Genomic DNA, 26,145 nt, shown 5'->3' on the forward strand with positions numbered 1-26,145 from the left:
GAATGTGTTTTGTTCTAAACCCATTTTACAGTTTTTTCTTTCATTAAGATTTATTGGGCCACAGAGTTTTTTGCAACATAAATGGGCCACGAAAGAAAAAAGGTTGAGAACCACTGATTTAGACCAATCGAAAGGGTTTTTCGAACAGCAAGTTTATTTTGTATGTCAGTAAGTTTATTTTTGATGTCCACTTGAAACGTTCTGTTGGTAGATCGACCGGTGCTCGAAGGTCACTTACCGAGTCTTGTTGTTATTAGAATTCAAAACTAGACCTTAGGTGACGGCGCTAATCCCCGTCAAAGAGTCTGCGACACTCGCGAAGCGGTTGCTAGATTAAGCTGCCGCCATGGACACGTCAATCCTCAACGCGACTCTGCAAGCAACTGTCGCGAGTTCGAGCGTCGTCGATCCGGTGAAACAGATCGTCGTGCCGGCCGTTTACTGCCTCATCGCCGTTGTCGGACTGATCGGGAACGGAATCGTGCTTTCCATAATGTCGCTTCTGGTAAAAGTGAGTTCAGCGCGATTAGAAATCTTCAGATGGCGTGTAAACCACCTTAAAACGTTTCAATTTACTTTTAGAGTGTTTGCCTGGAATAACGGCAATTAAAGCTGATACGGAAACGCGATCGTAAAATTTCCACCCAAAATCTAAAAAAAATCGATTTTCGAACCGTTTTAAGTCAGCCGGGCGATTGCCAGGAAATCAATTCCCGAGCATGGTCGTTGCAGGGGGTGACTACACTTGGATAACACGAACGACTCTAACTTTAACATTTAAATTTTAACATTCAAATATCGATCTTAGAATGTTATTGGTACATTTTAGTTAATTCTTGCTATAAATTGATGTTTTGGTTCCCTCCATTTTGCTGTTTATTCTCATTGACGTGATTTTAAGAAGGGCATTTTATTACCAATGTAATTTTCCAAAACAACGAAGCTATACGAAAACAACGAAGCTATACGAATCACTTAACAACGAAGCTATATGAATCAAGCAATAATTGCTACCTCTCAAAAACATCGCCAAATTCTTAAACAAATAGCGGAAATTTAACATTGGGTTAGAGGTCTGCGAAACGGTTTTTCATGACAGAGTTTCGAACCGGGCATACAAAATTGTTAATTACGACGTAAAAAGACCAAGGCAGAGATATGTCCTAATTCCCGTTTCACGTGACATATTTTTATATAAAATTGGGGTCAGCCCTATGTTTGACCTTGACAGGCCAGGTATTTTGTCTAATGATAAATATTTTTAAGTTGCAAAATTGCTGTCAAATGAATGGTTGCCCAATGAAAAATATTCCATGCCATATTAACAATTGGCTGAAAATTTCGTATATTTTTGGGGACAATTTGTTATGCAATATATATGAGCATTTTACATCCCAAAAGCACTTGCTCTTGTGTTGGGGTTACATGATATTATAAACGAATCTTTTTTTTAATGAGGTTGTCACACAAATTTGCTGATAGTCTTGCCAGCGAAAGTTCTTTGTAAGTCGAGTTAAAAATATAAGCAGGAGGCGCAGATATTTCTCGGTTGGGTCGCCAAACTGTTTTCAGGTCGTTCATAGAAAATGGCGAACCCTGGAAACTTGTTTAAGCCATTAGTCATCTCGTTTAATATAAATACAACAAATAACATAAGATATTAACATCAAGCACTTTCCTGCATATTCGAAATTTTTGTTAAAACCTGTTTGTTTTCTAAACATTTTTAAGTCTAATTTTTCCTTGTCTTTTTCATTCTGTTTTTTTTTCGTAAAATTGGTATCAAATTATAAATTATATTGAAGTCAGTTAAGCATCGCCAAATTTAAAACACTGATTTACAAACCACAATTTACTTTCTTGAATATTCGAAAAAGTATATATTGGTTGTTGCAAACTTTTCGAAACAGATCCAAATCGGAATAAGGCCTGACGGAAAAAGTATCGCCCAAAACTATAGGAAGATGGGACGATTGGGGACACTTGGCGTCCTAGTTTGAACGGCGCCGTTACGGTTTTCGACAAACGCTGGTTCATAAATGTTTAGTACAATATATTGTGCAAATACAATTTATTTAATACACGGCTGCCAAGGGCATTACACTTGTATATTACAATAAATATAGAGGTCAGCAACACAGCATATTTTGCAATAAAGATAGGAGTTAGCCATACAATATTTTATTTGGATGAATTTAACTGAACGTCTTTCAGGCTAAAAATCAAGGAAAATAATATACACTGGCTTATATGCCCAAATATAAGCATGGTTAACCATTGCTTTACTTTAAACGTGACACATTTTTGCTAAATCCTAGGCATTTTCAACAAGAGAAAGCACAACGTTTGCACTTTTACGTTTTGTAGTTGCGATATAATTCTATCCTACTGTTTTTTCAGGTTATAGCGTTTGCGCATTACATGTCGTAAGACTGTAAGTGTATGATTTTCTAAACAATACCTTGCAGCAGAACGATTAGTATAGAACAGGGGTGGGTAACCTACGGCCCGCGGGTCGGATCCGGCCCACCAACGTAAATCATCCGGCCCGCCACACCACGTCTTTTATAAAACTATAGGCACGAGGCCATTCGTCTTGGCTATTTGAACTACGTAAAGGCGAAACTTTTTCGCGCTTCGTGCGTTTGTGCATCTATAGCGTGTTTGTGTGTTTTGAGAAATTCTTTTCAGTCTCAAGGCGTTATGCCAACCCTGGGCTGGAACTATTAACGATATAAGTTTTCCTAACTTAGTAAATCTCAATACATTTCATTGCGCTTCACACGAATCCACTGTGTCTTTTAATATACATAACAACGAGAGTTCAAGGCCACGTTCGTTCTTGTTGTGACAAACCTCGGGTGTATAAGGTTGTGACAAACCTTGGGTGTATAGGGAATAAGGTCGGCCCAGACTATAGTTCGGGAATACTAGAAGACCGGGTATTACAATTTAACCGACTATAAAATTTGCTATAAGTGAAGCAATACGATCCTTGTAAAAGCAAGACAAAGTTTATTTTTACCTTTTTGTGATTTCGAACGACAACATGCGCTTATTCACGCATAATTGTTTGCACAAATAACTACTGTCTATCTGTGAATGTTTTGCCTTTCAGACGAAATCGGTCACGGACGTGTACGTCACAAACCTAGCGATTGCGGACATCCTGCTGCTGGCCACCCTCCCCTTTTGGGCTGCCGACCTCATCATGCAAGAGTGGGCCTTCGGCGAAATCATGTGCAAGGTTGGTTAAGCAGCCACGTCTCGTATCCCTGATATACGTTTTAAGTGGTTAGCAATAAAAATCAATTTTTTTTATTTGTCAGCCTCTTTACATTTTATATTTGCACAATTTTTACGATTGCCAAGCCATTATGTTTCGTTGACTTAAGCTAGGCGAGAAGGGCGCTTTAAAAACCTGTTGAATGGACATAAAAACATTTCGAACCCAGATGTTTTGTGTCAATATCGCTGATTGTAAAAATCAACGACTCTTATAATTGTATCAAAAGCTTATGGGACAATATTTAAATTGATAAGATCGATAGCACCGAGCATTTGTTCGAGCGTACGTCATCTGGTAAAGTAATCCAAAATTTGTCGCATCGTTTACACAAATGAAAACGATTCCCTTGAAATTAAGCCCGTTAGGAATAACTCACTGGTGCGGTTTAAAGCTACATCATAAGGCTTTTTAGGTAAGAGGTCAAATCGTTGTTGCTCTCAGGTAAAACTATTTTATTAATTTATTTGATTGTAGATTATAAGTTCGATGACGTACCTCAACATGTACGCGTCCATATTTTTTCTCACCGCAATGAGCTTGGATAGATGGCTGGCTATTGTCAAGGTACTTTTCAATTACTTACTGTGTTTAACCTAATTTTTTTATCGACTGTGTTTAACCTAAAGCGCGATGAAAATTTCAACAATGTCTTTGTGAGAAGTTAACGTTCTACAAACCTTTTAAACCGACTTTTTCGTATTCCAAACGGACCACAGTGAAGGTCACAAAAAATATTTCTGTTAACGACTTTGTTCCAAAGGCTTTCTTAAAGAAATGGGATATGCAAATGTTTGTGAAATGTAATGCGACACTTTCATACATTTTAAGTACAACCATTTCCGTAGTGGTATTACAAGCAACAGAATAACGAGAAAAGCATAGTATTTGTAGAAGAGTGCGTTTTACTTTAACATGTGCCTTAAACTCAAACAAGAAAGCTCAAAAAAAGTTTAGAACTTTTGCTTTTCTTTTCATCATCCCTATACATACAAGTTGGCTTTACGTGCTTTGTTTTACGTGTTCATGCAAATAAACGACGCACAACGTGGTAATATGTAACGTTCTAAAAATATATCGCCAACCTGGTGTAAGAGCTATTTATCGGCGTTCGTATCGAACGTGGCTAATTAGAAATTTCATTTGGATTCCTTAAATTGTTTGATCGATAAAGTAATCCCACGTTGGTGGTAACATACATCGATTAAAGCATTGATCTTTGGAGAATACCTGCGAAAAAGAAACAACGACTGATCTTTTTTACCGTTTAAGTCTACCGCAGATTTAGACAAACTTTCAGCATGCGACCCCTTTAAATTTTGTCAAACTTTTACCAACTACCCGACTAAAGCAATAACAGCATATTTCCTTTTTTGTTACACGCCCCTTCAGGGTTCAACACCCAGTTTGGGAAACATTGACTTTAAGTTACGCAAACAATAGCATTAAAATTGCAAAAGGTCCTTGTTATGGAGATATACAAGAGGCATTCAGAATGATATCAGTTCTGACTGATTCCTAAATAATTCAACAATTGGATTATGTATCTTGGAATGTATGTTATTATCAACGGGCAAATCGTTTTTTATTTATTGGCAAGAAAAAAATAACAAATTTTGACACGAAATTTTTGTTCGTGGGGTTTTATACTTGCGATCCTTTGTAAGCGTATTACTAAAAGGCAATGTGTAAACCAGTTGTCTTGGTTTTTCTTGGGCCATAGTAAGTAAGTTTTATTTGCCACGCACAAGGATAAGCAAAAATAAGCAACTGAGGAACGAAATAATTAAACTGCATCCTTAACATGGCAGGTACAGCTACAGGGGCCTAAAAATACCTTCACGTCAGCAGTTCCGAGTCATAGTGTGAATCTTATTATGTACATTTTGTCATAAATGCATAGTTCTTTTTTACTCAACCAGCCACTTTTACCAAAAAACAATTCCCGTTAAATTTCCCCGACAGTTCATCCAGCTATACACCAATAAATATTGGTATAACATGTGATGTCATTTTGATTTAGCCATGACACTCAATTCTGGTGAATTATTGATAACAAGAAGGTATGAAATCGGCTTTACTTGCTACTCTGCTGGAAAAATTTCGGCGCTGCCTGTGTAGTTTACGTATTTGGAGAACGATTATCTGTTGAATTGCGTTCCACGGTCGATAATAAGATTGCAAAGGCCTCAAATAGTGGAACAACGTAATCTTTTTCACAGGCGATCGAATGTAGATCTCTCCGCACGGTTCGCAACGCCTGGATAACGTCCACCTCAATCTGGATACTTGGATTTGTTTTTATCATCCTTCCCGCCATTTACAGGACCACTTACATTTTTCCAAATGGAAGGTGAGAACCAACTAGTGGGTCGCGAAGCATTGCTAAATGTTACAGCTTTCTATTAGATCGGGAAATTATTCGGGAAATTACCTACGTACTATTACGTAACATTAATGCAACATTATTACAAATACGTAACAATTATATATGTGTTGTATCGCATTAACTATTTCAGTACGTACGCCAGTGGTAAATGTGCAGGTTTTCTGTAGCTTTATTTGTTTGGTCATATCTTATTGTCGCACAAGAAAACTTGCATTAATAGTGGGTCGCGAACTAAAAAGGTTGGGAAGCACTGGTGTAAAGGGTCTCAATTTGAAAAGTCAAAACACGATATCAAAGTTAGAAAGACCGAGCGTGACTGGCGGTTGATTAATGTACACGCTTAGTGACTATAGGCTTTCCTGCTCTGGCATATACGAATATACATACCTGTGTTTAGCAGATATATTTAGAGGTCCTGCTTTACAGACCTTTGTCCCGAGTAGATTCTCGGTGAACTACATTATGTTTTGTATTCTGCTCAAAACACTTTTGTTTGCTATAATAAGAAAATATAAAAACTCGAAGTCTGTTGTCGCTGGCCAAACGTTAGTCTGTGTGTATTTTGGTTGGAGCACCTTAATGGTCGGAGAGATAAGCTTTCTTTTGTGACAAATTTCAAATTCTGTATTATTAGAACCAATATAGGAAAACGCCTCAGTGCAACACGACGTATACCAACTTTCTTGTTAAGCGTTTTCCAAAAATATCCCAAAAAGGGAAGTAAAATAAAAGTGGGGAGATACGATTCCCAATTAATCAATAACGGACAACGGCATCGCCTATTGCGCTTATTGCTAAATTTTTGAAGCAGCTGTGATCGCCTCATCATCACAACACGAAAATATAGCAGTAGCTATTAAACCTATTCCCAATTAATCAATAACGGACAAAGGCATCGCCTATTGCGTTTATTGCTAAAATTTTGAAGCAGCTGTGATCGCCTCATCCTCACAACACGAAAATAGCTATTAAACCTTGTAAAGTAAGAAAAAAATATCTTTAATTTTATATTCACCGTGACCAAGGTATAGTACAACAGATGTGATAAAATACCAGCATAGAGCCAAAAGAGTGTCTAATACTTTCCATTTCATTCCAATATTTTTCTTATTCAATTTTTATTGATAAATAATAAATCATTTGACCGCTTGTGTTTAGTAAAAATATAGTTAGTATGAGTACCGAACTGAAATTTACAGTAATTATTACACCGTACAATTTCAATTTTCGCTGTAAAAAACAGTAAAGGGAAGAATATTTCATGGAAAGAATATGGGGTCCGCAAGGCGAAACAGTTTGAAAACCATTAATATAGTCAAATATAGGAAACGTCGTTTAGCTTGAAACGTAAAAATCCCATCTTATATTTTATCGAGTGACCACAAAGAAAACCACAGCGTTTCATCTTAAATGTGGCGAGTTTTATAACAAATTGGTATAGGATCGGCTCCATTGCCAGCCTGATATTGAACGAGTACAATCTAATCACTTATCAATTATCGGTATCGGTAATATCAGTAATCTTTACTTATGGTTGTCCATTTCATAGAGGTATCAGTAGATTTGGGTATTGAAGTTCGATAATCTTAGCCACTGTTTTATTCTTTTTGCTTTTTGCAGCGAAAAATGTGTTTGGATATTCCCGGCGCATTCGTCCTTCATGTTGAACGTGCTGTACAACGTCTCACGCAGCTTTGTCGGCTTTTTCATCCCACTTGCCGTGATAATGTTCTGCTACTTGGATCTTATTCGCTTCATGCGAAAGCGAACCAGAAGCAAAAAGAAAAAGAGCGACAAAGGTATAGTCTCATAACAAGACTTACAGGCGTACCGCGTGTAACTGTACTTTCAGCTGATAGTGAGAAATGTTGAGCACGTTTTTTTTCGTTTGTAAGTATAAAACCACACTGCATTATACACAGTTCACAAATATCTCACATTTCTAGGCCATAGTTTCTATCATTAAATTACCGGTTTATGTTTATGTTTCAGCTATATTAAATGGCAAAAAACAATTTAGATTCATCGACTGTTCACCCATGTTGCTCAAGTGTTGTTAAACTTAAGTTAAGTTTCTATACAGATACTTTCTAGGCGCATATAATTTCCTGGTGATAACTATAGGGCCAGTAAAAGTTAAATCCGGACCTCGCCTTAGGCGATTATGTTTTGACCTTAAAATAATAAAAAATTTACCTCTAAAATTAAAATTTTGACAAATTGGCAGTTACAAAATATTTTTTGGACAAAATTTTGCCTTATTAGGAATAGCCTTATGCATTTGTAGAATTTTGCTAGTAATCAAAGTTACTTATTTCAACTGTATAATTGAGACGATGCATTAGAAAATAAATAAATAATAATATAAAACAGGTTATGCTATAAATAATGATTAGCGCCAAGCGCCAATTATTTTTAAACCACAAGTTTTCATTTTAAATGGATGAAAATGCATTAATTTAGTACATGTTTTATTTATGTAAATATAAGTGGTAGCCTATAAAGGGCGTAATGCAATGGCGAAACCGTTTAATTAACGTTAATATTTGTTTTACATGACATTAGGGTTAAGAAAATTTGATTTGTTGGTGCGCAGACTTGTGTGCGCCCCACAGACAGGCCTTGTTGATACATAAATTTAGTATTAACACGATAAGACCACCGGTATACACATTGCAAAGCTAATGGCGGAATCGTCTTAGGGAATTCAGATTAGAGCGCATTAAAATTTTATGAGACATTATAAAATGTACCAATAATTGCCCCGATGGATCATCGGACTTCGAGGTAAATTGCATTTGTTTCGCCTTGAAGTTATCTTAAGATTTTTTCATATTTAATCCCATGCAGGTAGGTCGGACAAGGTCACTCAGATGGTACTGGTTGTCATCTCCTGCTTTATTGTTTCATGGTTGCCCAACCAGGTAATTTTACTCAGCGTTTTTTAATCGTGTCTGATCGATTCTATTCGCAACACAGATATTTCTTAGAAAACATTTTACAAACTTTGTAATAAGCAATAGAAATTGATTGAATATTGTAACACACTTAGGTTGAGCCGTTTCAACAAATGCAACTAATTTGTAATAGGTATTCTCATGGTGAGCTTGCCTAACATTCGCGTACAATAGTCGTAAAAACGAAAACTGATTATTGCTATATGTAGCCGTATAATCGATAAAGTTAAAGGCCTATTGATGTAGATAATAGCTAATCCAAATGCACCCGGTACATATATATATACATATATATATATGTATATAGAGGGTTGCCATCGACATGGACCAAAATATAAGGACAACCGAAAAATTATATTAGCATTTGAAAAAAACGTTTTTGGAAAATCATTGTATTTATACGAGCCGTGTCATATAACATTCCATACTTTTGCCAGAACCAATCTGCTTCAGCAATTTATCAAGGTTTATGGTTTGGTTTTTGGCCTACTCCTGTTAATGTTGCCTGAAGAACGCTATTTTAAAAATCCGACACTTAACGCGATCGACCTGGTGAAATGTGGCGATCGAACGGTTGATCACGATCGAAGTGTCGACTGCACTGCACGGCCATTTCCCTATTACCAACCACTTCGCAAAAAAATGCTGCCTTCGTCTCACCCTATTCTGCTCTAGACTAAATAGCAGTAACGTTGTACTGCTGTTTACTGCTAAAATGTTGTCAGCTGCTGTATTCTGGTACAGCATCACAATCTGCTGTACCACTGCCCTACCTATCTTACCACTTAAAAGTAAAATCCCTAGACTTGTAACGCCACGGGAGTACCTTTTCATTTATGATGTCATAAAATGTCGGCTTAAAAGCATAATTTTAGAATATTATTCAACACCGGTTACCAAAGGAAAACAATCGAAGTTCTGTAGAAAATAAGACAAAATAAGGACGTTTCTTAGAAATAAGGACGGTGTGGCAACCCTGTATATACATATATATATATATATTACTAACATTAGCTTAGTTTTATCCTCATTAAATTAGTTATTATGGTACATTTATTCCATGTATAAACAATGTTGATTGTTGGTATACAGATAACCAACTTTATACACTTGTTACAACTGACTGGGATAATTAGCTCATGTACTTCGAAGGCTCCGGTAGCAAAAGAAGCTTCAGAAATCATCAATAGCTTCGCAAATGAGGTGAGAAACCTAAGGCTAACATGGCAACTTTAAACTTAAGTTAAGGCTAACTAAGCAAGAACTTAAGGCTAAAGTTTACTGTCTGGAAAATTAAAATATGTGCATACATGTTAAATGTTCAAGAATAGAGAAATAATTAAATTGGATAACCAAGCGTTTTGTTTAAGTAAGTTCAGAACCTATAGTTAGGTGACATACAAAGCATTACGACAACAATCACGAAATCAACAAACAGACTTGACTTAGTAAAAATGATGAAAATGTTAATTTAAGAACTATGTTTGTTAGTCATAGTTTAAACTAAGCTGCAGCTATAGGTAGGTTAAAAATAACAAAATTAAAACAAAACTAGTAATGGCAAAAGCCCTGTTATAAAAAAGTATTGGTTCTTGTTGTTCGCCGATCTAACGTAAAATGGAAAGAGGTGAATACGGAACGTAATCCAAAGATTTTGACCATAAAAAGACGATTGCGAGTTGTATTGCAAAACAATTTTGCATAATCGCAAAGATGTTTCTGATAAAATCATCATTGAGTTTTTGACTTGCAGAACTCAACAAGCTTCAATCTGTTCATGTTAAATGCGGCAAAAGAGGTTACCACTGACCTCCCAATCACTTTCCCCAACAACGTAACTTTCTCGCCTACAGAAGAAGTCTTGAAACCATGCACAAACATCGCCAATAATCGGTGGGCGTATATAGTATAGTTAAGCGCGGCGCGTTTTTATACTTTTACCTAATCTGTTTTATATGTTTTTCAATTTTATGTTATCAGTTTGCTATGTATCCTGGTTTCGGGTTTTTAAACTTAGTATATATAAAAAGCATCATCGAAATTCACAATGTCGAATAGGCTAGCGCCTGAGTTGAGTTTGATGCACAATTATCCCCTTCCTAAAACTTGTGGGGAGTCTTGCACAGCCCGGTGAGGTTCGTGTGTCTTGAGGTGCGTGTGTCTATGATAGTAGTTTATCACCTTAAAACAAACGTTATTTTTTCTTGTTATGTCAATACCCAATGCATTAAGTTCACTTTCGTCCATTCAACAATTGGTTTTAAATTACGACCGAAAACTTCAGGCGACTGAAAAACGTGATTACCTCTGGCCCTTCCAAAGTTATATAAAACAAAGTTATATAAAACTTTGGAAATAAGAACTACATGTATGGTCTTATACACAGTAGCAAATAATGCACAATGATTTAAACATACTAATTAGCCGATGTATTTCACTTTGTTGCATAATTTTTATTAGGCCAACAACAATTTTTCTATAAAAAAATGTCGTAACATGACCGTTTGGTCTACTTTGAAGCACAAAACATCATAGCTTTATTAACTTTGTATTTTTGCGTAAACCCTAAAAATCATATTTGAAACACTAATTTAAAACAAAATCGACGAGAAACAAAATCGACATTGTCAAAACTTCGTATTTCTATGTTGTTTTCACTTCGCATACATGTAAACATCAATATATCATAGGAGTATTATGCTGCGGTTGTTTACATTAAAAACTGCCTATTTATCATGTGTAAAACCAAACTTTGACGCTTTATCTGCCCATCGGCTCTGCAGGACTCTAATGTTCTACGTTCACTTGATCACCGTCTGTCTGGGTTTCTGTAATTCAATGATGAACCCCATCGTGTACTCTTTCATGGGAGCGATGTTTCGTAAGAAAATGCAGCAACTGTTTACATGTTCACCAGACGTCAACGACAATCAGTGGAATAGAAAGTGAGCTATATTGTCAGATCAGACCTGCACGAGCAATAGCATATACTACATCGTTTGTAGGCTTAACACTAACATATTCTAGAGTTACAGCACAAATTACAGTTATAAAGAAGGTTTCTTTAAGAGAGTCGTATAAATAAAAGCCTAAATCACCTTTATGTAGAAAGAGTTTCTGGACATCGACGCGTGTTACTACGACCAGAAGCCGTTTGAGTACAGTCATTTTCACTCGGAAATCACAGAAAAACAACCAAGATGGTACACCAAAGATCTCATTTAGGAAGGGTATGCAGTAAAATAAAATAAGCAGACTTTACGCAGCATTATTTTGATTCGGCCTTAATAAATTAGCATATTTAAAAATGTCGCTTAAATTTATTGTTGAAATGTCGTTTTAATTGATCAATTGACATTTTCTGAAGGCTCCTGGTGTACTATGATATTCTGTTATCGTTGGCCAAGGCGACCTGTAAAGGGATAGATCGCATTGTAGCCACTTGTGTAGGAATATTTCAGTGAAATACTTAGGCAGTTTATGTAAGTTATTTAAAGGAATATACTGATTTACCTAAATTTTTACTCCCAAGCCGTGATGTTAATATGCCACTGTTTAAATAATGTGGCCAAAGTTCAAATTAATTTTTATGATTTCTGTTATTTTAACGCCCCCACTCTGCAATCGTCGTTTGACGGAAAACTTGTAAATTGTATTCCCTAATGAAATCGAACGGCCGCCTCGAGACTATCTCCGCAACGCCACCAGTAGAAGAACATTGTCTCAAATTAAAACATTGATTCTTTAAACTCCCCTCGGAAATAAGCTGCGTTGTATTTGTAGAAGGGGAAGATGCAGGAAAATCACCTGGCGTCACACCACATCACCTGGAACAAGAATCAAGTAATTGACCATCTACCACGTTTGTAACATGCCAATATTTAACACCTTTTTAAATTAGTCCCTAAGCTCGATTTTTTTGATATAGGCCTATCATATTTTTTGTCTCACCCAAATGATTTTTGAACATTGGTTGTTCTTACAGGTATAACGTAAGGCCTAAAATAGTATACTGTAAATAAGTCTTTATCGTAACACCGCTATACTTTACCGCGATCGGTGCTTTAGATTGATAAATAGTCTTTTGTACAGTTTTATAAACTCGAATTCGTTTAGAGAATGTGACAATACTGTGCATCAACAATCTTATTTTACATGCTGTAGCGCAGGGGTGGACAAATCTCGGCTTGCTGGCCACATATGTCTTCTCGGCTATATTATACTAGGTTTTATACGAGTTTTTCGCAATGTCCAATGTCAATTCCCGCCGTTCGTCATATATAGCACTTAGTGACTTAGCTTACACCTTAAAAAGCAAAGTATTTTGTCGTTCTAATCTAGATTGTGTATATGCTTTAAGTCCTGAAGTTTAATTTAAATATTACCCGAATGTAGCCTATAGCCTAAGCCATGATATTGTTAGTGTGCAACATCTGTAATAAATCTAGCTGATTAAATGTTTTTGTGTAAATGATAAAGAAATGGTGCGGTATTTATTTCTGACCAGGTGTAAGTTGTGACTCTTAGCGGTTAACCAAGCAATAAATTTTGCTCTTGGTCTCTGACTGGTTGGACACCCCTGCCGTGTATTTTTTGTGACTATACGGCATTGCTTTAGGTGCGACGCATAAAAGGTATCCGCAATAGTCAAACATTTTTTTTCTTGCAAAAAACACTTGCCATTCGAATAAAGGGTGTACAATAATTCTACATAATTCATCACAGGCACGAAAAACAAACAACAGACAAATGGGAAAGGCTTTATAGTGGGGATTCTTGCACTGGTGTTCATGGCCCCTTGGCGTTCCATGTACTAGTGTTAGGGCCCCTTGAAGGCCTAATTGAAATATTGGTGTATGTTTGACAAGTAATCTCATATTTGAAGAAAAGAGTTTAATTAGAAATATAACGTTTTAGTACTGAATATAGTCTTTTTCTTTATATAGAAAGTCTATTTGTATTGTAACGTGAATATATGACGTCATTTAAAAAAATTTCCTGCCTGCCGTTGTCCACGAAGCAAAACAAAAATAGGGGTCAAGTTTAACAACCCCTGCTTTATAGGGTCGTCATATAACAGAAAAATTAAGTACCCCTACATTTTTTTACAACAAATCACATTACTCTCGCAGTGCTTCAACCCGAGCAGACTGGGCTCTTTCCCGACGAGGTGGAAGAAGAACTGGTTAAGTTGAAGAAGCGATCGACCAACTCAGCTCCAGTTACGAAGAGAATGCGCCGAAATCACTTCCAAGGCAGGTCCTTCGCTTCTCGTGACGCCACTGGTCGCACGATCACCGGCGTCAGCGTGGCCGTTGAAACCGACGGCGGCGACGAGAGCGGCCAGGAAATTGGCGACGAGAGTCCGGGTCCCGGGCACACAGACGAGGAACTTAAGATCGAAAACGAAGAGTCGTCGCTGATGCCGCTACGATGCTCCGGCGAAGAGACGTGATTCAGTTGGCTTGTGGAGCGCCTTACGGACTTCTAAGCGTGGATGGTTGTCAGTTTTTAAACGCTATAACAACGCAAACCCAAGCGCCCAAAACATTCTATATTCACTGCGGCTTTATTTGGTCAATATTTTAAACAAGTCTATATTATGTCCATCAACGTAGTAACCTGTCGGTACTCAATAAATAGTTCGACAAGAATAGCGCCGCCAAACTCAGGCCGTGGGCTAGATCCGAACCTCAGAGTTTATTCTTGCGGCCAGCGGCATGTTTCTTTAATAAAGATACAGTAGAATTAAAATGTTGTCGGATTTGCAAACTAAATTTTGATAAAATCTTCAACATAACGACAATTTATTATAGCTCACTGCAGTTTTTGTTGAGTTATCTGGAGTTCCTTCGCTTTACGTTAATCAAGTTGATATATGTTCGGCCCGCGATTATCAATCCTTCCAGTGGCCCTTTATACAAAAGTATTATGACCCACAGAATATAGAAACTATGGAAAAAAAGATCAAACTGATGTCCAGCATGTGATAACGTTACCACTGCGTTGCTTGTGCAAGATTAAATATACATGAACTGTTGCATACTGCCAGGCAGGACTGTGGCTTTTTATTTTTAAAAAGCGCTTCCAATCTTTTGGCGGCGTACAAATGTGCATTTCGCAATTGTTTGCAGTATTGTGTATCCTTCATACTCTGGGCTATGTTTTAATATAGACCGAAAACCTTCAACAAATAAGTTGTTTTGTGTAAACATATTGCACCATAAATGTTTAATAAAGCGCAAGTCCTATGTACTGCTTAAGAACATCTGGTTTTGAAACTCATTTTTGTGTTATATTCCTAAAGTGTCGTGTGTCCCCATTAAACTATTCCAATATAGAGTAACAAGTTGGTTAGAAACATTTGGTAAACATTCACAAGATGGGCACTGGGCAGCCTAGCGGCCATCAATATAGAAAATTTATATTACTATATAAATACCAAATTACGAACTTGAAACTAGTGTTTTGAATTTCGGATAAGTAGAAACAAGGAAAAAGTTTTGCCAATATCAACCATTTTTATGTGTGTAATGAACCCAAGCACTGACAGTGGTAGGCTATTTACCAAAACGGTACTGTATCAAGCCTTTAAATTTTGGTGTTTTTAGTACACGTTGAAAAAATGTCTAATATCAGTCTAAAAAACTTCCAGAGCCAATTTTCTTTAAATTGCTTTTAGATGTTGTTAGTTTTTCTTGAAATTTACATGTGCGAAATTAAATAAAAACTCATAGCATTAGTTCGCAAACTTTTTGACTCGTAACCTTATTGCTATGAAGCAGTGCTCTCCAACCTTTTTAATAAGCGACCCCAATTCAAATAAAATGAAATTAGAGTTTACATTGCGACCCCATTCGTTTTCAGATACGAATAGAATATGTCAAATAGCCTAATGCTGGAACAAAATAAAACAAGGAAATATGCGTAAATTATACACAATACCCAGAGAACTGTGGCTAAACGGTGTGTCCAATACTTTCCATTTCATTGCGATATTTTTCTTATTAAATTATTATTGATAAATTAATAAATCATTTTGACCGCTTATGTTTAGTAAAAATATAGTTAGTATGAATACCGAACTTAATTTTACAGTAATCCTTGCACCGTACAATTTCAATTTTCGCTGTAAAACAGTAAAGGGGTTCGCCATTATTTCATTGAAGAATATGGGGTCCTCAAGGCGAAAAAGTTTGAGAACCATTAATATAGCCAAATATAGGAAACGTCGTTTAGTTTGAAACGTACAAATCCCATCTTATATTTTATCGAGTGACCACAAAGAAAACCACAGCGCTTCATCTTAAATGTGGCAAGTCTTATATCAAATTGGTATAGGATCGGCTCCATTGCCAGCCTGATATTGAACGAGTACAATCTAATCACTTATCAATTATCGGTATCGATAATATCAGTAATCTTTACTTATGGTTGTCCATTTTATAGAGGTATCAGTAGATTTGGGTATTGAAGTTCGATAATCTTAGCCACTGTTTTATTCTTTTTGTTTTTTGCAGCGAAAAATGTGTTTGGATATTCCCGGCACATTCGTCCTTCATGTTGAACGTGCTGTACAACGTCTCACGCAGCTTTGTCGGCTTTTTCATCCCCCTTGCCGTGATAATGTTCTGCTACTTGGATCTTGTTCGCTTCATGCGAAAGCGAACCAGAAGCAAAAAGAAAAAGGGCGACAAAGGTATAGTCCCATATCAAGTCTTATAGGCCTACCGCATGTAACTGTACTTTCAGCTGACAGTGAGAAATGTTGAGCGCGTGTTTTTTTCATTTGTAAGTATAAAACCACACTGCATTATACACAGTTCACAAACATCTCACATTTCTAGGCCATAGTTTCTATCATTAAATTACCAGTTTATGTTTCAGCTATATTAAATGGCAAAAAACAATTTAGAGTCTTCAACTGTTCACCAATGTTGCCCAAGTGTTGTAAAACTTAAGTTAAGTTTGTATAAAGATACGTTCTATATGCGCTTATCATTTCCTGGTGATTACTATAGGGCCAGTAAAAGTCAAATTCGGATCTCGTCTTGGGCGATTATTTTTTGACCTGCAATAAAAAATTTGACCTATAAATTTATAATTTAAAAAATTCTTTTTTGGACAAACTTTTGCCATATTCAGAATAGCCTAATGTATTTCTAGAATTTTGCTAGACGTCAAAGTTACTTATTTTAACTATTTAATTGAGACGATGCATTAGAAAATAAATAAATAGTAATATAAAACAGGTTATATTATAAATAATGATTAGTGCCAAGCGCCAATTATTTTTGAATCACAAGTTTTCATTTAAAATGGATGAAAATGCTTTAATCTAGTACATGTTTTATTTATGTAAATATAAGTGGTGTCCTATAAAAGGGCATAATGCAACGGTGAAACCGTTTAATTAACGTTAATATTTGTTTTACATGACATTAAGGTTCAGAAAAGTTGATTTGTTGGTACGCAGCCTTGTGTGCGCCTCACTGACAGGCCTTGTTGATACATAAATTTAGTATTAACACGATAAGACAACCGGTATACACATGGCAAAGCTAATGGCGGAATCGTCTTAGGGAATTCAGATTAGAGCGCATTAAAATTTTATGAGACATAAAATGTACCAATAATTGCCCCAATGGATCATCGGACTTCGAGGTAAATTGCATTTGTTCCGCCTTGAAGTTATCTTAAGATTTTGCATATTTGATCCCATGCAGGAAGGTCGGACAAGGTCACTCAGATGGTACTGGTTGTCATCTCCTGTTTTATTGTTTCATGGTTGCCCAACCAGGTAACTTTACTCATATATATACAGGGTTGCCATCGACATGGACCCAAAAATAAGGACAACCGAAAAATTAGATTAGCATTTAAACAAAATGTTTTTGGAAAAGAATTGTATTTATACGAGCCGTGTCATTTCACATTCCATACTTTTTGCCAGGAACAATCTGATTCAGCAATTTATCAAGGTTTATAGTTTGTTTTTGGTCTACTCCTGTTAATGTTGTCCGAAGAACGCTATTTTAAAAATCCGACACTTTACGCGATCGACCAGGTGAAATGTGGCGATTGAACGGTTGATCACGATCGAAGTGTCGACTGCACTGCACACCCATTTCCCCATTACCAACCACTTCGCAAAAACTCACCCTATTCTGCTCTAGACTAAACAGCAGTAACCTCGTACTGCTGTTTACGCTAAAATGTCGTCAGCTGCTGTATCCTGGTACAGTATCACAATCTGCTGTACCACTGCCCTACCTATCTCATTACTTGAAGTAAAATCCCTAGACTTGTAACGCCAGGGGAGTACCTTTTCATTTATGATGTCATAAAATCTCGGCGCAAAAGCATAATTTTAGAATATTATTCAACACCGGTTACCAGAGGAAAACGATCGAAGCTCTGTAGTTGTTGAAAATAAGACAAAATAAGAAAGCAAGTCGAAGATAAGGACATTTCTTAGAAATAAGGACATTTAAGTTTTCTAAGACCGGGCCCTTCAAAATAACGACAAATCTTATAAATAAGGACGGTGTGGCAACCCTGTGTACATATATATATATATATATATATATATATATATATAACATGTGCTTAGTTTTATCCTCATTAAATTAGTTATTATGGTAAATTTATTCCATGTATACAACAATGTTGATTGTTGGTATACAGATAACCAACTTTATACACTTGTTACAACTGATGGGGATAATTAGCTCATGTACTCCGAAGGCTCCGGTAGCAAAAGAAGCTTCAGAAATCATCAATAGCTTCGCAAATGAGGTGAGGAACCTAAGGCTAACATGGCAACTTTAAACTTAAGGCTAACATAGCAAACTTAAGTTAAGGCTAACTAAGCAAGAACTTAAGGCTAACATGAAATGTTTTCAGTTTTGAGCTATAACAAAAGGATTTCACAATAAATGGTATACAGGGAATTATAAGGCAATTATTTTTCAATTTTAAGGAAAAACAAAAATTCCATGGCAAATAAAAAGTATACTGTCTGGAAAATTAAAAATATGTGCATACATGTTAAATGTTCAAGAATACAGGAATAATTAAATTGGATAACTAAGCGTTTTCTTTTAAGTAAGTTCAGAACCTATAGTTAGGTGATATACAAAGCATTACGACAACAATCACGAAATCAACAAACAGACTTAACTTAGTAAAAATGATGAAAATGTTAATTTAAGAACTATGTTTGTTAGTCATAGTTTAAACTAGGCTGCAGCTATAGGTATGTTAAAAATAACAAAATTAAAACAAAACTAGTAATGGCAAAAGCCCTGTTATAAAAAAGTATTGGTTCTTGTTGTTCGCCGATCTAACGTAAAATGGAAAGAGGTGAATACGGAACGTAATCCAAAGATTTTGACCATAAAAAGACGATTGCGAGTTGTATTGCAAAACAATTTTGCATAATCGCAAAGATGTTTCTGATAAAATCATCATTGAGTTTTTGACTTGCAGAACTCAACAAGCTTCAATCTGTTCATGTTAAATGCGGCAAAAGAGGTTACCACTGACCTCCCAATCACTTTCCCCAACAACGTAACTTTCTCGCCTACAGAAGAAGTCTTGAAACCATGCACAAACATCGCCAATAATCGGTGGGCGTATATAGTATAGTTAAGCGCGGCGCGTTTTTATACTTTCACCTAATCTGTTTTATATGTTTTTGAATTTTATGTTATCAGTTTGCTATGTATCCTGGTTTCGGGTTTTTAAACTTAGTATATATAAAAAGCATCATCGAAATTCACAATGTCGAATAGGCTAGCGCCTGAGTTGAGTTTGATGCACAATTATCCCCTTCCTAAAACTTGTGGGGAGTCTTGCACAGCCCGGTGAGGTTCGTGTGTCTTGAGGTGCGTGTGTCTATGATAGTAGTTTATCACCTTAAAACAAACATTATTTTTTCTTGTTATGTCAATACCCAATGCATTAAGTTCACTTTCGTCCATTCAACAATTGGTTTTAAATTACGACCGAAAACTTCAGGCGACTGAAAAACGTGATTACCTCTGGCCCTTCCAAAGTTATATAAAACAAAGTTATATAAAACTTTGGAAATAAGAACTACATGTATGGTCTTATACACAGTAGCAAATAATGCACAATGATTTAAACATACTAATTAGCCGATGTATTTCACTTTGTTGCATAATTTTTATTAGGCCAACAACAATTTTTCTATAAAAAAATGTCGTAACATGACCGTTTGGTCTACTTTGAAGCACAAAACATCATAGCTTTATTAACTTTGTATTTTTGCGTAAACCCTAAAAATCATATTTGAAACACTAATTTAAAACAAAATCGACGAGAAACAAAATCGACATTGTCAAAACTTCGTATTTCTATGTTGTTTTCACTTCGCATACATGTAAACATCATTATATCATAGGAGTATTATGCTGCGGTTGTTTACATTAAAAACTGCCTATTTATCATGTGTAAAACTAAACTTTGACGCTTTATCTGCCCATCGGCTCTGCAGGACTCTAATGTTCTACGTTCACTTGATCACCGTCTGTCTGGGTTTCTGTAATTCAATGATGAACCCCATCGTGTACTCTTTCATGGGAGCGATGTTTCGCAAGAAAATGCAGCAACTGTTCACATGTTCACCAGACGTCAACGGCAATCAGTGGAATAGAAAGTGAGCTATATTGTCAGATCAGACCTGCACGAGCAATAGCATATACTACATCGTTTGTAGGCTTAACACTAACATATTCTAGAGTTACAGCACAAATTACAGTTATAAAGAAGGTTTCTTTAAGAGAGTCGTATAAATAAAAGCCTAAATCACCTTTATGTAGAAAGAGTTTCTGGACATCGACGCGTGTTACTACGACCAGAAGCCGTTTGAGTACAGTCATTTTCACTCGGAAATCACAGAAAAACAACCAAGACGGTACACCAAAGATCTCATTTAGGAAGGGTATGCAGTAAAATAAAATAAGCAGACTTAATAAATTGGCATATTTAAAAATGTCGCTTAAATTTATTGTTGAAATGTCGTTTTAATTGATCAATTGACATTTTCTGAAGGCTCCTGGTGTACTATGATATTCTGTTATCGTTGGCCAAGGCGACCTGTAAAGGGATTCTTGCACTGGTGTTCATGGCCCCTTGGCGTTCCATGTACTAGTGTTAGGGCCCCTTGAAGGCCTAATTGAAATATTGGTGTATGTTTGACAAGTAATCTCATATTTGAAGAAAAGAGTTTAATTAGAAATATAACGTTTTAGTACTGAATATAGTCTTTTTCTTTATATAGAAAGTCTATTTGTATTGTAACGTGAATATATGACGTCATTTAAAAAAATTTCCTGCCTGCCGTTGTCCACGAAGCAAAACAAAAATAGGGGTCAAGTTTAACAACCCCTGCTTTATAGGGTCGTCATATAACAGAAAAATTAAGTACCCCTACATTTTTTTACAACAAATCACATTACTCTCGCAGTGCTTCAACCCGAGCAGACTGGGCTCTTTCCCGACGAGGTGGAAGAAGAACTGGTTAAGTTGAAGAAGCGATCGACCAACTCAGCTCCAGTTACGAAGAGAATGCGCCGAAATCACTTCCAAGGCAGGTCCTTCGCTTCTCGTGACGCCACTGGTCGCACGATCACCGGCGTCAGCGTGGCCGTTGAAACCGACGGCGGCGACGAGAGCGGCCAGGAAATTGGCGACGAGAGTCCGGGTCCCGGGCACACAGACGAGGAACTTAAGATCGAAAACGAAGAGTCGTCGCTGATGCCGCTACGATGCTCCGGCGAAGAGACGTGATTCAGTTGGCTTGTGGAGCGCCTTACGGACTTCTAAGCGTGGATGGTTGTCAGTTTTTAAACGCTATAACAACGCAAACCCAAGCGCCCAAAACATTCTATATTCACTGCGGCTTTATTTGGTCAATATTTTAAACAAGTCTATATTATGTCCATCAACGTAGTAACCTGTCGGTACTCAATAAATAGTTCGACAAGAATAGCGCCGCCAAACTCAGGCCGTGGGCTAGATCCGAACCTCAGAGTTTATTCTTGCGGCCAGCGGCATGTTTCTTTAATAAAGATACAGTAGAATTAAAATGTTGTCGGATTTGCAAACTAAATTTTGATAAAATCTTCAACATAACGACAATTTATTATAGCTCACTGCAGTTTTTGTTGAGTTATCTGGAGTTCCTTCGCTTTACGTTAATCAAGTTGATATATGTTCGGCCCGCGATTATCAATCCTTCCAGTGGCCCTTTATACAAAAGTATTATGACCCACAGAATATAGAAACTATGGAAAAAAAGATCAAACTGATGTCCAGCATGTGATAACGTTACCACTGCGTTGCTTGTGCAAGATTAAATATACATGAACTGTTGCATACTGCCAGGCAGGACTGTGGCTTTTTATTTTTAAAAAGCGCTTCCAATCTTTTGGCGGCGTACAAATGTGCATTTCGCAATTGTTTGCAGTATTGTGTATCCTTCATACTCTGGGCTATGTTTTAATATAGACCGAAAACCTTCAACAAATAAGTTGTTTTGTGTAAACATATTGCACCATAAATGTTTAATAAAGCGCAAGTCCTATGTACTGCTTAAGAACATCTGGTTTTGAAACTCATTTTTGTGTTATATTCCTAAAGTGTCGTGTGTCCCCATTAAACTATTCCAATATAGAGTAACAAGTTGGTTAGAAACATTTGGTAAACATTCACAAGATGGGCACTGGGCAGCCTAGCGGCCATCAATATAGAAAATTTATATTACTATATAAATACCAAATTACGAACTTGAAACTAGTGTTTTGAATTTCGGATAAGTAGAAACAAGGAAAAAGTTTTGCCAATATCAACCATTTTTATGTGTGTAATGAACCCAAGCACTGACAGTGGTAGGCTATTTACCAAAACGGTACTGTATCAAGCCTTTAAATTTTGGTGTTTTTAGTACACGTTGAAAAAATGTCTAATATCAGTCTAAAAAACTTCCAGAGCCAATTTTCTTTAAATTGCTTTTAGATGTTGTTAGTTTTTCTTGAAATTTACATGTGCGAAATTAAATAAAAACTCATAGCATTAGTTCGCAAACTTTTTGACTCGTAACCTTATTGCTATGAAGCAGTGCTCTCCAACCTTTTTAATAAGCGACCCCAATTCAAATAAAATGAAATTAGAGTTTACATTGCGACCCCATTCGTTTTCAGATACGAATAGAATATGTCAAATAGCCTAATGCTGGAACAAAATAAAACAAGGAAATATGCGTAAATTATACACAATACCCAGAGAACTGTGGCTAAACGGTGTGTCCAATACTTTCCATTTCATTGCGATATTTTTCTTATTAAATTATTATTGATAAATTAATAAATCATTTTGACCGCTTATGTTTAGTAAAAATATAGTTAGTATGAATACCGAACTTAATTTTACAGTAATCCTTGCACCGTACAATTTCAATTTTCGCTGTAAAACAGTAAAGGGGTTCGCCATTATTTCATTGAAGAATATGGGGTCCTCAAGGCGAAAAAGTTTGAGAACCATTAATATAGCCAAATATAGGAAACGTCGTTTAGTTTGAAACGTACAAATCCCATCTTATATTTTATCGAGTGACCACAAAGAAAACCACAGCGCTTCATCTTAAATGTGGCAAGTCTTATATCAAATTGGTATAGGATCGGCTCCATTGCCAGCCTGATATTGAACGAGTACAATCTAATCACTTATCAATTATCGGTATCGATAATATCAGTAATCTTTACTTATGGTTGTCCATTTTATAGAGGTATCAGTAGATTTGGGTATTGAAGTTCGATAATCTTAGCCACTGTTTTATTCTTTTTGTTTTTTGCAGCGAAAAATGTGTTTGGATATTCCCGGCACATTCGTCCTTCATGTTGAACGTGCTGTACAACGTCTCACGCAGCTTTGTCGGCTTTTTCATCCCCCTTGCCGTGATAATGTTCTGCTACTTGGATCTTGTTCGCTTCATGCGAAAGCGAACCAGAAGCAAAAAGAAAAAGGGCGACAAAGGTATAGTCCCATATCAAGTCTTATAGGCCTACCGCATGTAACTGTACTTTCAGCTGACAGTGAGAAATGTTGAGCGCGTGTTTTTTTCATTTGTAAGTATAAAACCACACTGCATTATACACAGTTCACAAACATCTCACATTTCTAGGCCATAGTTTCTATCATTAAATTACCAGTTTATGTTTCAGCTATATTAAATGGCAAAAAACAATTTAGAGTCTTCAACTGTTCACCAATGTTGCCCAAGTGTTGTAAAACTTAAGTTAAGTTTGTATAAAGATACGTTCTATATGCGCTTATCATTTCCTGGTGATTACTATAGGGCCAGTAAAAGTCAAATTCGGATCTCGTCTTGGGCGATTATTTTTTGACCTGCAATAAAAAATTTGACCTATAAATTTATAATTTAAAAAATTCTTTTTTGGACAAACTTTTGCCATATTCAGAATAGCCTAATGTATTTCTAGAATTTTGCTAGACGTCAAAGTTACTTATTTTAACTATTTAATTGAGACGATGCATTAGAAAATAAATAAATAGTAATATAAAACAGGTTATATTATAAATAATGATTAGTGCCAAGCGCCAATTATTTTTGAATCACAAGTTTTCATTTAAAATGGATGAAAATGCTTTAATCTAGTACATGTTTTATTTATGTAAATATAAGTGGTGTCCTATAAAAGGGCATAATGCAACGGTGAAACCGTTTAATTAACGTTAATATTTGTTTTACATGACATTAAGGTTCAGAAAAGTTGATTTGTTGGTACGCAGCCTTGTGTGCGCCTCACTGACAGGCCTTGTTGATACATAAATTTAGTATTAACACGATAAGACAACCGGTATACACATGGCAAAGCTAATGGCGGAATCGTCTTAGGGAATTCAGATTAGAGCGCATTAAAATTTTATGAGACATAAAATGTACCAATAATTGCCCCAATGGATCATCGGACTTCGAGGTAAATTGCATTTGTTCCGCCTTGAAGTTATCTTAAGATTTTGCATATTTGATCCCATGCAGGAAGGTCGGACAAGGTCACTCAGATGGTACTGGTTGTCATCTCCTGTTTTATTGTTTCATGGTTGCCCAACCAGGTAACTTTACTCATATATATACAGGGTTGCCATCGACATGGACCCAAAAATAAGGACAACCGAAAAATTAGATTAGCATTTAAACAAAATGTTTTTGGAAAAGAATTGTATTTATACGAGCCGTGTCATTTCACATTCCATACTTTTTGCCAGGAACAATCTGATTCAGCAATTTATCAAGGTTTATAGTTTGTTTTTGGTCTACTCCTGTTAATGTTGTCCGAAGAACGCTATTTTAAAAATCCGACACTTTACGCGATCGACCAGGTGAAATGTGGCGATTGAACGGTTGATCACGATCGAAGTGTCGACTGCACTGCACACCCATTTCCCCATTACCAACCACTTCGCAAAAACTCACCCTATTCTGCTCTAGACTAAACAGCAGTAACCTCGTACTGCTGTTTACGCTAAAATGTCGTCAGCTGCTGTATCCTGGTACAGTATCACAATCTGCTGTACCACTGCCCTACCTATCTCATTACTTGAAGTAAAATCCCTAGACTTGTAACGCCAGGGGAGTACCTTTTCATTTATGATGTCATAAAATCTCGGCGCAAAAGCATAATTTTAGAATATTATTCAACACCGGTTACCAGAGGAAAACGATCGAAGCTCTGTAGTTGTTGAAAATAAGACAAAATAAGAAAGCAAGTCGAAGATAAGGACATTTCTTAGAAATAAGGACATTTAAGTTTTCTAAGACCGGGCCCTTCAAAATAACGACAAATCTTATAAATAAGGACGGTGTGGCAACCCTGTGTACATATATATATATATATATATATATATATATAACATGTGCTTAGTTTTATCCTCATTAAATTAGTTATTATGGTAAATTTATTCCATGTATACAACAATGTTGATTGTTGGTATACAGATAACCAACTTTATACACTTGTTACAACTGATGGGGATAATTAGCTCATGTACTCCGAAGGCTCCGGTAGCAAAAGAAGCTTCAGAAATCATCAATAGCTTCGCAAATGAGGTGAGGAACCTAAGGCTAACATGGCAACTTTAAACTTAAGGCTAACATAGCAAACTTAAGTTAAGGCTAACTAAGCAAGAACTTAAGGCTAACATGAAATGTTTTCAGTTTTGAGCTATAACAAAAGGATTTCACAATAAATGGTATACAGGGAATTATAAGGCAATTATTTTTCAATTTTAAGGAAAAACAAAAATTCCATGGCAAATAAAAAGTATACTGTCTGGAAAATTAAAAATATGTGCATACATGTTAAATGTTCAAGAATACAGGAATAATTAAATTGGATAACTAAGCGTTTTCTTTTAAGTAAGTTCAGAACCTATAGTTAGGTGATATACAAAGCATTACGACAACA

The 26,145-nt window shown here is 36.2% G+C and overlaps 1 protein-coding gene across 1 annotated transcript; it reads left to right on the plus strand.

Moving 5' to 3' along the window:
* The first annotated feature begins 264 nt into the window (after positions 1-264).
* Positions 265-25,820, plus strand: LOC146157148 (uncharacterized). Its single transcript, XM_083388101.1, has 21 exons — positions 265-511; positions 3,119-3,247; positions 3,764-3,853; positions 5,509-5,639; positions 7,296-7,474; positions 8,526-8,599; positions 9,725-9,835; positions 10,386-10,525; positions 11,416-11,577; positions 11,741-11,862; positions 12,416-12,475; positions 13,765-14,083; positions 16,153-16,331; positions 17,359-17,432; positions 18,320-18,430; positions 19,124-19,263; positions 20,154-20,296; positions 21,126-21,444; positions 23,514-23,692; positions 24,720-24,793; positions 25,677-25,820. The coding sequence occupies exons 1-21, from the start codon at positions 347-349 to the stop codon at positions 25,818-25,820; spliced, it is 3,045 nt and encodes a 1,014-aa protein (XP_083244227.1). The 5' UTR covers positions 265-346.
* The last annotated feature ends 325 nt before the right edge of the window (positions 25,821-26,145 follow it).

Source organism: Ascidiella aspersa, chromosome 4 (genome assembly GCF_963924565.1).
Source record: "Ascidiella aspersa chromosome 4, kaAscAspe10.2, whole genome shotgun sequence".
Classification (NCBI taxonomy): Eukaryota; Metazoa; Chordata; class Ascidiacea; order Phlebobranchia; family Ascidiidae; genus Ascidiella; species Ascidiella aspersa.